Below are 14,885 nucleotides of genomic sequence, written 5' to 3'. Positions count from 1 at the left end.
CTTCACAAGGTCCATTGCTGTTGTTCTGGGATTGATTTGCACTTTTCGCACCAAAGTACATTCATCTCTAGGAGACAGAATGCGTCTCCTTCCTGAGCGGTATGACGGCTGCGTGGTCCCATGGTGTTTATACTTGCGTACTATTGTTTGGTCAGATGAACGTGGTACTTTCAGGCGTTTGGAAATTGCTCCCAAGGATGAACCAGACTTGTGGAGGTCTACAATTTTTTTCCGAGGTCTTGGCTGATTTCTTTTGATTTTCACATGATGTCAAGCAAAGAGGCACTGAGTTTGAAGGTAGGCCTTGAAATACTTCCACAGGTACACCTCCAATTGACTCAAATTATGTCAATTAGCCTGTCAGAAGCTTCTAAAGCCATGACATCCTTTTCTGGAATTTTCCAAGCTGTTTAAAGGCACAGTCAACTTAGTGTATGTAATGTTCTGACCCACTTGAATTGTGATACTCTGAATTATAAATGAAATAATCTGTCTGTAAACAATTGTTGGAAAAATGACTTGTGTCCTGCACAAAGTAGATGTCCTAACCGACTTGCCAAAACTATAGTTTGTTAACAGGAAATTTGTGGTTGAAAAACGAGTATTAATGACTCCAACCTAAGTGTATGTAAACTTCTGACTTCATCTGTATTTTTTAACTCCAAGCATAGATAGGACACATGGAAAATTATTTCCTTAGCTATTAATCATGCCAACACATTCTTTTTCAACCTATAATCTTCTGTTCTCTATCCATGACCACACTGACCACACTTAATTAACAAGATATAAGATAGAAAGAGTTTTGTTGATGCTGAGAACAGAATGTATGTATTTTTTTATAACATTACTAAACATTACTAAAGTTTACTTGTGGTTCTTATGGAAAGTTTTCTTAACGTTATGCAAACAACTTGGGAACCTTACTTTAAATAGAACCATTTTATAAAACTTTATTTTACTAGGCAAGTCAGTTAAGAACATAAGAACAAATTCTTTATTTTCAATGACAGCCTAGGAACAGTGGGTTAACTGCCTTGTTCAGGGGCAGAATGACAGATTTGTACCTTGTCAGCTTGGAGATTCGATCTTGCAACCTTTCGGTTACTAGACCAACACTCTAACCACTAGGCTTCCTGCCGCCCCAACCATGTGGGAATCTGTCCGAAATGATATGCTGAAGTACTGAATTTCCCACAGAAGAAAGTTCCCTCTTAACCTAAAGTTGATTAGCATTTTTTTTTAAATCCCCATAAAAATGTATCATGTTTCGGCTAGAGATATGTTTTTTTGCATAGACTGCGTCTCAATCCACCGCATTTGTCGATGTCGACCTTCCGCATCTGGGGTGGATGGTGGCAGAGCTGCAGCAGTGTTTGTCAGACCAGGAGATCCCAAAAATTGGTCTTATCACGAAAATGTCTGTAGTGTCTCCCCCTCTATGGAAAGATGAGACTCTCACAATGGTGTTTTCCATTTAGCTCTACGAGTGTCAGGGGACTTGTCTGAAGCCGGTACTGCCGATCTGCCAGTAGTGTCTGAACAGTTTGGACTACACACTAATATGACCACACCATCAAAAGGTGAGACTCTCATGTTTTGCTCTAGGATGCCCACAAGTCTCACAAGACTCATCTGAAGGTAACCCTGTACCAGATTTTTTTTATTATGAAAGTACTTTAGTGCCAAAAAGGGGTTAAATATGGGTAAAAAAATATAAATAATTTTCTGAACTTATCTCTCAGACATAGGACAGGCACTTCAAAACATAGTCCAAAAATAAATTAAAATGATCTGTTTTGACACGATGAATATGTTATTCAATGTGTTTCTATAGGCTAATAGCAGTAAGGCCAAATTCAATGTTTCATCAAATAAAATTCTAAATCAAATATCTAAATGATCCTTGGTATGACCTTCTTAAAACAATTCCATATGTTAGCTTAGTAGAAACCCAGCCCCGGGCCCTTGGACCTTCTATTAACATTCTTGGAACAATTTGAGAACATGACTTTAAATAGAACCATGAGAAAACTTGTAGAAAATCATTATGCTAAAGTACTGAAATTCTCACAGAATATTTGTTTTACCTTCTCTGAACTATTTGAGAACATTCCCCATGACAAACCAGTTGGAGAACGTTCCTAGAACATTACCAACATTTACATTTGAACATTTCGGAAACATTCAGTTAAAGTAATGAAAAACAATGTTTTCTTGTCATGTTCCTTAAATGTGATGAGAATGTTCCAAAGCCAAAGAACTACCCTACACCATTCCAAGAAAGTTGTAGGAAGGTTATATGCTAAATAACCATAGGACACAAAAATCACCTCAGAATGTTATGTGGTAGCTGGGTTGAGACCCCTCTTTCAGAGTCACTGAGATCTCTTATTCTAGCCATGGTAGCCAAAATAATGGGCAACTGGGCATTTTTATACATGGAACCACACCTGTGTGGAAGTACCTGCTTACAATATACTATGTAATCCTCATTTAATCAAGTGTTTCCTTTATTTTGGCAGTTTCCTGGAAAAGAAGCCACACAGTGTAAGGTATTACTACTACACTGACTGCTACATTGTCTATTGTGAGCATCGGGATTGTGCATCACTTCCTGGAGTTCAACAGTATCACTTTGTTGAAGGACAAAGAGCCAACTGGGGATGACAAGAGCATGGAGTCACTTTCTTCTTCTCCTCCCTGCGTTTTTAGAGCAACAAGAATGAAGCACTGTATGCAATTATCTGAGAATCTGACCCGTTTTTTAATGAGCGATTCTTCGGTTTATTCATCATCTGAGACTCACAAGGCATTCTTCAAAGGCAAGCTACGGCTCTCCTTCCCAGGTTTAACAAGTTGAGGAAAAAGGGGTCTCTCATTGGTCTATGGAGCACTGTATGAACAGCGCTGGATACTGTCATGTCCTTCAGATGTCATGTCAAATGTACTGTACATAGGATTCTATTACTGCCAATAGTAGCACAGTAACCAGAACTTGCTGGCAGTGAACAGCGTAACTACAGTGACACAGCCATGACCTTCCATCTATTCCCTTAGTCTCCAGTTGGGCTCTCTCTCACTTTCTCTCTTGCTCTCTCTCTGTCACACACACACACACACACACACACACACACACACACACACACACACAGACAAACAAAAACACGTCTGGCCTGTACATAGTTTGTCCTAGCTTCTCCTTTATTATTGCCTCACCATCTCTCTCCCTGTCTAATTGCTGTAGGCAGGAATGCCCGCGGGAGCAGCAGGGAGGTTCTGCATTATTCAACACAGACTGCCAACCAAAGGCCTTAAAACTGCGGCTTTTGAGAAATACACAGGCAGACTCACACACTCTTATTAATAATCTAAACCCTTTTCTTCCATAGTGCTGCCTGCCTGGTCGATGAGGAGGACGCGTGTGACTGTATTATCACACGTTCAAGTGTGGGCATGTGCCCTAATTCAAGTTGTGTGTGTGTGTGTGTGTGTGTGTGTGTGTGTGTGTGTGTGTGTGTGTGTGTGTGTGTGTGTGTGTGTGTGTGTGTGTGTGTGTGTGTGTGTGTGTGTGTGTGTGTGTGTGTGTGTGTGTGTGTGTGTGTGTGATAAAACAATGTGTAAATATTAATGAGTGTTTTAAATCATTGTCCCATATAACGTTGGATGATTCACATACCACTTATTGTGAAAACATTTGATAATTTTTACTGTTTACTGACTACTGTTGCTTATGTTATGACTGTTAACTAAGATTAAGTATTAGGTGGCAATTAATGATTGATAATAAGATTTGTAGGTCTTGTGGGCATTAAACCCCATAGAAGAAAACTCAAAACTCACCACATGAAGAATTTTGTTTTCTGTCTCATACACCGTGCAGTCCTGCAAGACAATTAAAACCAGTTAGAGAACTAATGTTTTTTTAAAACATTAAAATGAAACTGAGCCCCTATCAGATGAGACAGATGCAAGTATCCCAAGTGCAGTGAAATGAATTTAGCTGGCAGACTGTCTCTTGAGAGTATTTAAAACAGGAAAGTTATTTTCAGTCGGCCTTCATCTATTCCCGACAAAACTAACAGAATTATAAAATGGAGGTATATAGCCAAGTGTTCTGTCAGAGACGTATTGATGCACTAGTAACTAGTTAATTAATTCCCTAACCTTTACCCACCTCTGGACAACTCACCTGCTGTACTATGGTGGTTAACTCCAGGCACAGTTGAACAATATTGTTCTTCAGTAAGGAGTACTCTGTCACACTGACAAATGGGGATCTGGCAAGAGGGAAGAAAGTACAATACAGTCAGACATCAGAGGATGGGAGAGGGCAGAACAGTCAGTGAGATAGAAAAAAGAAACATCTCTGCATAAGACAGTATTTGCCTTCCCCAACAACTTTACAATGAAAGAGAACCATATATAAACTATTAGGCATACGCAAATGAAGTTCCTCTGGGGAAAATAAACTACTCTAAGTCTAACAAAACTGGGATGTTCCGATGCATAAATCTCAACCCCCGAAGCTGAGATGTAACACCCACCTGTCCAGCCAGGCCAGAAGGTTCTTGGCTGCTCCGATGAGGTCCACCACGGAGGTCAGGAAGTCATTGGGCAGCCTGCGTGAGGCCCGGCCATCATAATGGCCACCTCGACGCCTCCCTGTGATGAAGTTCTGCAGGTTCTTGGCTGAGGCATTGAGCTTGTGGGATAGAGTACGTAGGTTCTCAGTCTCCAGACCGTAGTTCTGGAACAGAACGTACAGTACCCTTAGACCATGGTCCAGTATGCTCCCAGAAGTGTTTGACTTTAAAGTTAAAATGTGGATACATTAAGTTCACGTGGAGAAATAACAGTAACTTGCAATGACATTGTGGTGTGACTAACTTATTCAGTACTTGTATTAGAAAGCTCATGCAGAACAGTGTTGCAGCAAATGTATAGTGCATATAAGAGCTAAATGTCAGAGATATATAGAGACAAATCCTTTCAGTCACATAATCTCAGATAATCTCAGATTTCCCTCTTAATTTATCTACCAAACCAGGTGGACAGCTTTATCCTTTGGATCTAGAGTTTTTCAAGTAAACATAAAGAGATGCTTGCCTCATCAGAGACACAATGAAGACCACTCATCTGTCATACTCGTTGTCACAATAGTGTGTCTGTTAGAGATGTGTGCCTGGGTGTGAATAGCTGTCTCTTATTCTCCGCGTCTAGTCAACATTAGTCACTGTCACCATGGAGAAATACCTCCTTCCTGTCTAACCCACAACAATGTAGCTAAGCCCAGCCCAGCCCAGTTGCCATGGTGACTCCTGGCTTTGTCACTCTTAATTACAACAAGCCCAGTGTTTCCATAGCTTCTTCTTCCCTTATTGATTTTCCTCTTTCATTCAAAATATCAAAGTAATGTGCTGCTGTCTGATCAGGCTGCTCTTTATGGGGGCTTCTCCATCGCTAGTCACCTATTACGTCAATGCAGAGGATGACAAGAGATAAAAGGCGGGGGAGAATTAAATATGTTACTGTACATCCATGCAAATAAACTAAGCGACACAATAATAAGGCCTTGTTCTTGGCAGTCGACCCACTGTAGAGGAAACACACCATTATGCTGCTAGGTGGTGGTGAGTACTGACCAGCTCAACCATTTCCCTGCTACCTTCCTTTCAGTGAGCCATTCAGGCAGAGAGAGGTGTCACTGCATGGAGGGGACACTTTTCTCTGATGGCTGTAATGTCTTTTGTAATTTGGTGGGAGTAAAATCCCTATTACATCAACAACTCAGCAGCAGAGCTCTGTCTGTCTGTCTGTCTGTCTGTCTGTCTGTCTGTCTGTCTGTCTGTCTGTCTGGTCACTGCCGACTGATGAACAATTATCTAACTCCCAGCAACAACCGACCCTCAGTTTGAGTCAGCGGTCACACTGACACTAAGCCTGCATTGTCTTTCAATCCATCACACTCACATAATCAACCCAGGAAAGATAAATTCATTTCAAAAATTGATCTGCAGAGAGTCTTGTCTTACACAAGCAGAGCAGAGGGACTGAGACCTATTCAGCAGACATCCGTTTTGGTCAGGCCACTAATAAGGCAGTGTGTGTGTGTGTGCGTGACCACGTCCGTGTCCTGTCTCTCCTGTCCCCTCCACCTGTAGGTCTCCTCCAGTACAGTCATTACTCATGTCAGCCTCCTCTCAGCAGAGTGACGCAATGTTTAGCTGTAGTGCACTTTGCCAGGATCAATGGGGACATGTCCCAGCATCCAATGATAATCACAGCACATCACTATAATGGAGATGGGACGCAGAACACACACTATACTGTCTTAGCACATATGCACATGTTCACAGACTCATACACACATGCTCACACAGTCGCAAACTTATACTATAGCCCCCTATGTGAACATAAAGGAGGAACATTCTGCTCAACATTCACACACATTCTGACACACACACCCAGGCAGCCCCCACCGGACCATCTAACTAATAGACACAGATTACATGTGTGTGGTTGTCTGTGTGGAGATGTTGGGTCTCAGGCAGTCCAGGCACTCTAATGATGCTCTGCTGCAGGCCGCTCTGTCACAGGGAATCACACACTAACCTCAGCTAGCTCCACACACGCCTCACACACAGGCAGCCTCTCACACACACATGCACACACACACTCCCTCCCAGCTGCTGCTGTCTAGGCCTATGGATCTATTATCAGACACTTCCCCAGCCCATCAGAGAGGACGTGTGCTGTGTGGCCCCTCTCTGAATCAGTCAAGTTAATACAGAGCTCTTAGCTCGCTCTATCTAACAGGGCTCTTCCCATGCCCACGCCTGATTCTCTCTGTATGAGTCATCATACAGCAAGACTAACATTACTAACATTACATGCCTCCCTTACTGATGCACACAGCGCAGGCTCCTCCCGCTCCATCTCTAATCACTACAGGCTCCTCCCGCTCCACCTCTAATCAGCACAGGCTCCTCCAGCTCCATCTCTAATCAGCACAGGCTCCTCCCGCTCCGCCTCTAATCAGCACAGGCTCCTCCCGCTCCACCTCTAATCAGCGCAGGCTCCTCCCACTCCATCTCTAATCACTACAGGCTCCTCCCGCTCCACCTCTAATCAGCACATGCTCCTCCCGCTCCACGTCTAATTAGCACAAGCTCCTCCCGCTCCATCTCTAATCAGCACAGGCTCCTCCCACTCCACCTCTATAAGCACAGGCTCCGCCCGCTCCACTTCTAATCAGCCTTGGCTCCTCCCGCTCCACCTCTATCAGCACAGGCTCCTCCCACTCCACCACTAATCAGCACAGTCTCCTCCCACTCCACCTCTATCTAGGATATAAGGATACAATTCACCAATGAATCTGAATTAGCCTTTAGCTCCAACGGACACAAATCATCGCCGCAACTCTGGCCCTAGCCTCAGCTCTACCTCTCTAGCCCTGGTCACTGAGCACTGCTGCTGCCTCTCTCCTCCACTGCTTGTTACTCAGCAGAAAACACTGATGATGGCTGTAGATAATAAAGCGACACTTTCTTCTGACCTTTTATTGTCTTCAATCTTGTCTGTCATGCCTTGCCATGCCTTCTCTCTCAAATGGTGCACAAACAGATCTAGCAACTAGGCTAGCTGGACATCTCCTGCACGTCCACCGTGTTTCTCTAGTTGGAGCACTTTGACTGCACTGGCTTGGTTGCACTGGAAGGCATCGATAGTAAAGTTATTCTGTCATGTCCGCAAACAAGAGGTCTAACTCTACAGCCCTTTGCCCTGACCATCGCTCCTGACTCCAGCCCTGCATGTCTCCTCACCAGGGCACAGAGTAGGTCCACAGCCTCCAGGATGAGCTCCTGGTGTCCGATGCGGGTGACCCCCAGCTCCTCCAGCTCCTGGTGGGTGATGTGGAGAAGCTGCTCCCCGTTGATCTTCTCCCTTTCAAAGTTTTGAATGTACTGCTGCAGACAGTCATCCAGGCCTGCATGGGGGACACACAATGAGGGGAAACTATGTTAGGCACACCTTTGTTCTAATAGTATGTCTTTGTCTCCTTTACTGTCAACATCTAACTCATTCACTAGGTGTATAGAATGCAGATTGTGCTGATTTATTTAGAATTATTTAAGTTTGAAATATACCATGAAAGCTATAAATATAACAGAGTTGTATAAAATGCTGTGTGATTGGCAGATTCAGACTAATTGCTGTAAAAAAAAAGATTTGTAACCCATACCAGGCTACTTTGACTCTAAAAACTCATTTTCCATTTCAGTCATTTTTTGTGTTAATTCCGACATAATACCAGAAGCATGCTTTCAACCATTCAACGTTTCAACTCCAGAGAACTGAACAGAACCAGTCTACCAGTTGAGCTGCTCTTTGTGTAGAGCAGAACAGAACGGGGGAAGAGAGAAACGGGACTAGTCTAGGAGATAAACCACTCTCACCACAGCGTATTAAAGCCATCCTTATCAGAGCACAGCAGAGCCACACAGACACACAGAGTCCACTGCAGCATTCTGTGTTGGAGCCATGTACATCTGGCCAGGCTGCACAGAGAGAGAGAGAGGAGCCCAGAAAGCAGCAGAGCAGACTAGCAGAATCTTGGCTTTCAACCACAGCATCCATCCATGACTCCCGGGAGAATACTCATCTCCAGCCACAGAGCATATTGGAGCAGAGCAGGCCACAGCCACAGCACAGAGCTGACCCACATTACACACACCGGCTGGGCCATGTCAACACACCAAAGCCCAGCACACACACATCCATGGCCACAGGCATTCAACAGGGGCCAAATTAGCCAGCTTGATGTTGCCTAGGTAGATCAAAGGGTGATACATTCAGAGCCATATACAAATGACTCAGGATACATCTATTCAATACCGACCTCGATCCATACAGTCTGTATAGTCAGGCAAATCATCTGAACTAAGTTCCCCATTTGTATATGGCGAACACTTGTCTTGCCGTCTTGTGTGCTGCTGCCCCGACCTCATTCTAAGTAACTGAATCGAGGCTCAGTACGGGTCCTTAGAAATGTTTCTCTGAGCACACAGTGGCCTTGACATTAAAATTGATGGCCTTGTGTGTGGGTGTGTTTGTGTCTCCACAGTACGTTCGTGGGAGTGAAATTTGTGAAAGCATGTGCGTATGTGTGTGTGTTTGGGGGGGGGGGGGGGGGTTGTGTATGCATGTGCATTTGTGTGTGCGTGCGCACACGTTCATGCATCCATATACAGTAATGATCATGAATGGCTGCCCTTGACACATGTCTTGTTTGCAGTTTCACATGTGGAATAGCTGTTTTCACATGTGAAGTCATATTTTCACATGTATTAAATTTAAAGGTCACGTGTTAACACCACCTCTTCACATGTGAGAAAAAAAAGGTTCTCACCTCACATGTGAATTACAGTTGCACATGTGAAATTCGCAGTTTCACATGTTAGAAAACTCCACATGTGAAAATCTCACTTTCACATATGGGATTGCATTTTAACAAGTAGAAAACAATCACGTGAAAATTAAATTTGGAGTTTCACATGTGAAAACCATTCACATGTGAAAATCAAATATGCAGTTTCACATGTAAGAAACCGGCACGTGAAAATCTAACTATCACATTTGGAATCGCAAGTTACATGTGGTGTTGAAATAGTGTTACACACCAAACATGAAAAGGTGGTGTTAACATGTTGCAGTAGCAATGTTTCCACATATGGAATTGAAAATGATGTAATGCCATTCTGTAAAAAGTTAACTTAGCCTACCTGAGTATAACAATTAAAGTGCGTTAAAAAACATTTTTTAAATGATTTCTGAGCCATTCATTTGGAGTGTGACTGTTGCAGCCGCAAGCCACTCTTCTTTATACCTTGGTTAGTGACTGTTAGAAGAAGCCAAGAGAAAAGAACAGTGGCTAGCCCTCTGTCTCCTTATTTATCCTGTTTAACCCTTTACACTCGTTGGAATTGGCCTATATGGATAGGACTAAACTGAAATTATTTTTCACAGAAGAAATCTGAAAAGCATTTGCATAAGCATGGTAGCAATAGCGGAGGTACTTAAAGATGGAGGCCCCCACATGCCTTTGACACACATTTCTTCTTAAACAAAAACTCAGTGGATACCGACAAACAAGACGTCATATCTGAATTCTGCCATCTATATGCACTTTTGCCATTGAAACGGAACAGTTTGGAGATTATATCAAAATTATTAGACCAAAGTTGAGGACACAACAGTTCACCTGACACAAGACTGAATCCAAACATTACACTATTGATTATATTATACTGTACATTCACTCTACTTTTCGCTCCATTTGTTGATAACGAAATCTGAAAATACTCTGGATACATTCAATAACATGATAAGAATATTCCTGGAAATGTGGGGTAGGTGCAACATAAGACAAAAAATGACAAGGGTTTGAGTGAGAGGACTAACTGGTGTCTCCAAGTGGCCACACACCTCTCCAAAGTGTGCACAGTTCCTAAGTAATTTCAAAGCACTTTTATGACTTAAAGAAGAGTCTTCAACTATAAGGTACTATTTTTTAGATCTCCTAGCTGTACCGTTGAGGAACTAGGGCAAGCACACTTGTAGTTGTTTTGTTTGGAACACAACGCTGCATGCCCGCGATCATACAATTACATTTGTTGTTTACGCAACCCACAAATGGTCCATTATAAATCGCAATCTGGGTCAAGTGGGCATCATTTGAAAGCTTATTGTATTGCTAGCTAAGTTATAAAATACGACCTTGCAGTGTTGCTCTTTCACAAGGCAATTCGGAGAAATATCGTAATTTTGGTGCGTGTTGAAAAGAGTCATGAGTGAATTCAGGTGTGTGTTCCGCTGCGAATGTTCTTGACAATAGACAAACATACGCTAATTCTGTTCAAAACAAGCCAGGGTACGACGCCATGTCACCTTGTAACTTTACATCAAACATAGTGATCATAAACGTTGATCAAAAATGACATTGACATTTTACCCAAGGGAATAATCCAGAGTTCTCAATGCCCTCAAAAACAGGTCAGTCCCTCCCTCTTACACTCATTGGCATTGAACCTACTCTCACACACAGATAATTGTGGTTATGAAATAGAAGAGGTACAGTTCAATTAGTTTGCCAACTGCCCTACCTTGATCCACAATGTTGGAGCGTAGTATGAATGCAAGGCACGCATTACCAAGGCAGGTTCCCTGTCCATGGTGCTAGTTTTTCATGAACGCCTCAACTGGTGCATTGGTGTGTGTGTGCGTGCCATGCTGTGCCTACCTGTGTGTGTACTGTCTAATATATAGACAATGTTCTTTGTAACAAGAAGTGTAAAGCCCTAATCATAGAATTACATAATCACAATGACATGAATTGAATTATATGGAAATGTGAAGTGCACATTTAGACAGGTTTTTGGCTTGCTTGTATGACATCAAAGCGGTATTTATTATAATCCTCAACGTCTCATCTTTCAAAATACATCGAGTCCTATTAATTTACAACATTTCCCTCACTCAGACAACAAAACATTTACTAAAGTTGCCCAATTAGCGGGAGGGATGGGGGTTACTTCTTGTCGCGTGCGATGCTCAAATTCAGAACAGCTGTCATTCAATACCAATGATGTATATAAATCCTGAATGCCTAACAGGAGGCCCTGTATTGAAATCACTGCGCAGCCACCTTGGTACTCCTCCTCCATTGTAAAAAAAAAGATTTAGGAAGCTACATAAATGCATTTATGAATGTCTACATTCATTTTTGACACATCTATTCTATTACAGAAAACGTAATGCATACATTTCAATTATATTATGTTAGCTAAACATATAAAAATTTAAATTACATTTCTTACTTTTTTTGAGAGTACTAATGTTACTGTCTCCAGTACAGCAAATAAATACTTAAATACATGTAATTCCATTCATTCCTATGGAGGACTGCTCTTACTTGGGAGTGCCAATATGGCCGACTTGTGTCTTCAGCGTCTCTCAATTGCCAATACACAGCAACGCATTCTAGGGTTCATACACATCATTGGTCAAAACCCATACAGCGCTGTGAAGTAAAGAGCCTGAACTCTGACGTAATTTAAAGCATGTTACTGTACAGCAACTGCGTTTATCAGTGCTCATATCTGCCATTTTCAACCCGTATATAGGTGTAAAGGGCTACCATGTTAAAACTAGCGCTATCTTGACAGTTAACTCAAGTTCACTTTCTGTCATTTTTGTGCACTTTTTTATTGCATTATCTGAAAGCGTTCAAAATTCACTGAAAACATCCAAGATACATAATCTATACAACAACAACAACAAAAATGCGATGTCAAAACAAATTGACTTTGAGGTTAAAGACAGTGTGTTTACCAATTTACCTGATTTTGCTTACTGTTACTTTGGACAAATCAAATATGTCAATATGCAATTTGTCATGATTAATCACATAAAATACTGCAATAAACTCAATTATATTTTGTATCAATTGACAGCCCTACTTGACATTAAAACGTGAAAATGCACATGAAAGAGTAGTGGTTTCTCATGGCGACTTCAAAATGAATGTTGTCCCTCTTGGTCTTATGGTCAACATGTTGGCTTCTCCCATGGGAGATCAGGGCACTAATGTCCCTCCAGCTGAAAAAGAAAATGTGAAATATATAATATCACAGGTCTCCCATGGGAGAAGCCAACATCCTGACCACTACAGTGCATTCGGAAAGTATTCAGACTTCTTCCCTTTTTCCACATTTTGTTACATTTACAGCCTTGTTCAGGTGCATCCTGTTTCCATTGATTATCCTTGATATGTTTCTACAACTTGATTGGAGATCACCTGTGGTAAATTCAATTGATTGGGCATGATTTGGAAAGGCACACACCTGTCAATGGTCCCACAGTTGACAGTGCATGTCAGAGCAAAAACAAGCCATGAGGTCGAAGGAATTGTCCTTAGAGCTCTGAGACAGGATTGTGTCGAGCCATAGATCTGGGGAAGGGTACCAAAAAACGTCTGCATCATTGAAAGTTTCCAAGAAAACAGTGACCTCCATCATTCTTAAATGGAAGAAGTTTGGAACCACCAAGACTCTTCCTAGAGCTGGCCGCCCGGCCAAACTTAGTAATCGGGGGAGAAGGGCCTTGGTCAGGGAGGTTACCAAGAACCCAATGGTCACTCTAACAGAGCTCCAGAGTTCCTCTGTGGAGATGGGAGAACCTTCCAGAAGGACAACCATCTCTGCAGCACATCACCAATCAGGCCTTTATGGTAGAGTGGCCAGACGGAAGCCATTCCTCAGTACATGACAGCCCGCTTGGAATTTGCCAAAAGCACCTAAAGGACTCTCAGACCATGAGAAACAAGATTTTCTGGTCTGATGAAACCAAAATTGAACTATTTGGCCTGAATGCCAAGCGTCACATCTGGAGGAAACCTGACACAATCCCTACGGTGAAGCATGGTGGTGGCAGCATCATGCTGTGGGAATGATTTTCAGCGACAGGGACTGGGAGACTAGTCAGGTTTGATGGAAAAATGAACGGAGCAAAGTACAGAGAGACTCTTGATGAAAACCTGCTCCAGAGCGCTCAGGATCTCAGACTGGGGTGAAGGTTCACCTTCCAACAGGACAACGACACAGCCAAGACAATGCAGGAGTGGCTTTGGGACAAGTCTCTGAATGTCCTTGAGTGGCCCAGCCAGAGCCTGGACTTGAAACTAATCGAATCATCTCTGGAGAGACCTGAAAATAGCTGTGGAGCAATGCTCCCCATCCAACCTGACAGAGCTTGAGAGGATCTGCAGAAAAGAATGTGAGAAACTCCCCAAATACAGGTGTGCCAAGCTTGTAGCATCATACCCAAGAAGATTCAAGGCTGTAATCGCTGCCAAAGGTGCTTCAACAAAGTACTGAGTAAAGGGTCTGAATACTTATGAAAATTTGATATTTCAGTTTTTTTTAAATCTTAGAAATTTGCAAAGAAAAATAGAAAGCTGTTTTTGCTTTGTCATTATGGGTTCTTGTATGTAGGTTAATGGGGGGGGGGGGGGGGGGGGGACGATTTCATCCATTTTAGAATAACAAATGTGGAAAAAGTCAAGCGGTCTGAATACTTTTCGAATGCACTGTATGTGAAACATCATACGTAGGCTATGTTTTTCCTACTTGACATTTTTTCCATGTGATTTGTTCAGGTGAAAATTCATGTGAAACGTTGTTTTCCGAAAACCACGTGTCTAACTCATGAAACTTTCACATCATTTTTTTTCCCACATGTGAATTCTTTTTCATGCTTTTCTTCTAAGGGTGCTTTCATTTGATAGCTTGCCGCATGTGGGATTTCCATTCTGTTGCCTTCCTCTAGCTATCAAGGCTCCATGGCAACAGTTTCCTGGTGACCAAGAGGCAAGCCCCCTTGAAGAAGTGAATTATTCGCAGTATATTTCTTCATTGTTGCCCTCAGACCTATCACAGAATGAAATACAACAGGCATATAATATTCATTCCAAATGACATCGACATTTTACCCAAAGGAATCATCCAGAGTCCTCAATGCCCTCAAAAACAGGTCAGTCCCTCCCTCTTACTCTCATTGGCATTGAACCTACTCTCACACACAGATAATTGTGGTTATGAAATAGAAGAGGTACAGTTCAATTAGTTTGCCAACTGCCCTACCCTGATCCACAAAGTTGGAACGTTGTATGAATGCAAGGCATGCATTACCAAGGCAGGTTCGCTGTCCATGGTGCTAGTTTTTCATGAATGCCTCAACTGGTGCATTGGTGTGTGTGTGCGTGCCATGCTGTGCCTACTTGTGTGTGTACTGTCTAATATATAGACAATGTTCTTTGTAACAAG

The 14,885-nt window shown here is 42.4% G+C and overlaps 1 protein-coding gene across 3 annotated transcripts in view; it reads right to left on the bottom strand.

Annotated features, from left to right (window-relative positions):
- LOC129868589 (connector enhancer of kinase suppressor of ras 2-like) overlaps positions 1-14,885 on the bottom strand; it is a 55,161-nt gene that overhangs the window by 37,962 nt on the left and 2,314 nt on the right. For all 3 annotated transcript variants that reach the window (XM_055942702.1, XM_055942701.1, XM_055942703.1), the window contains 4 exons: positions 7,827-7,990; positions 4,548-4,750; positions 4,193-4,280; positions 3,844-3,885 (listed from right to left, as the gene is read on the bottom strand). In XM_055942702.1, coding sequence (XP_055798677.1) covers positions 3,844-3,885; positions 4,193-4,280; positions 4,548-4,750; positions 7,827-7,990 — 497 coding nt within the window. The remainder of the gene's footprint in view (positions 1-3,843; positions 3,886-4,192; positions 4,281-4,547; positions 4,751-7,826; positions 7,991-14,885) is intronic.

This window comes from Salvelinus fontinalis, chromosome 13, assembly GCF_029448725.1.
Source record: "Salvelinus fontinalis isolate EN_2023a chromosome 13, ASM2944872v1, whole genome shotgun sequence".
Classification (NCBI taxonomy): Eukaryota; Metazoa; Chordata; class Actinopteri; order Salmoniformes; family Salmonidae; genus Salvelinus; species Salvelinus fontinalis.
This window is presented reverse-complemented; position numbering and strand designations above follow the sequence as displayed.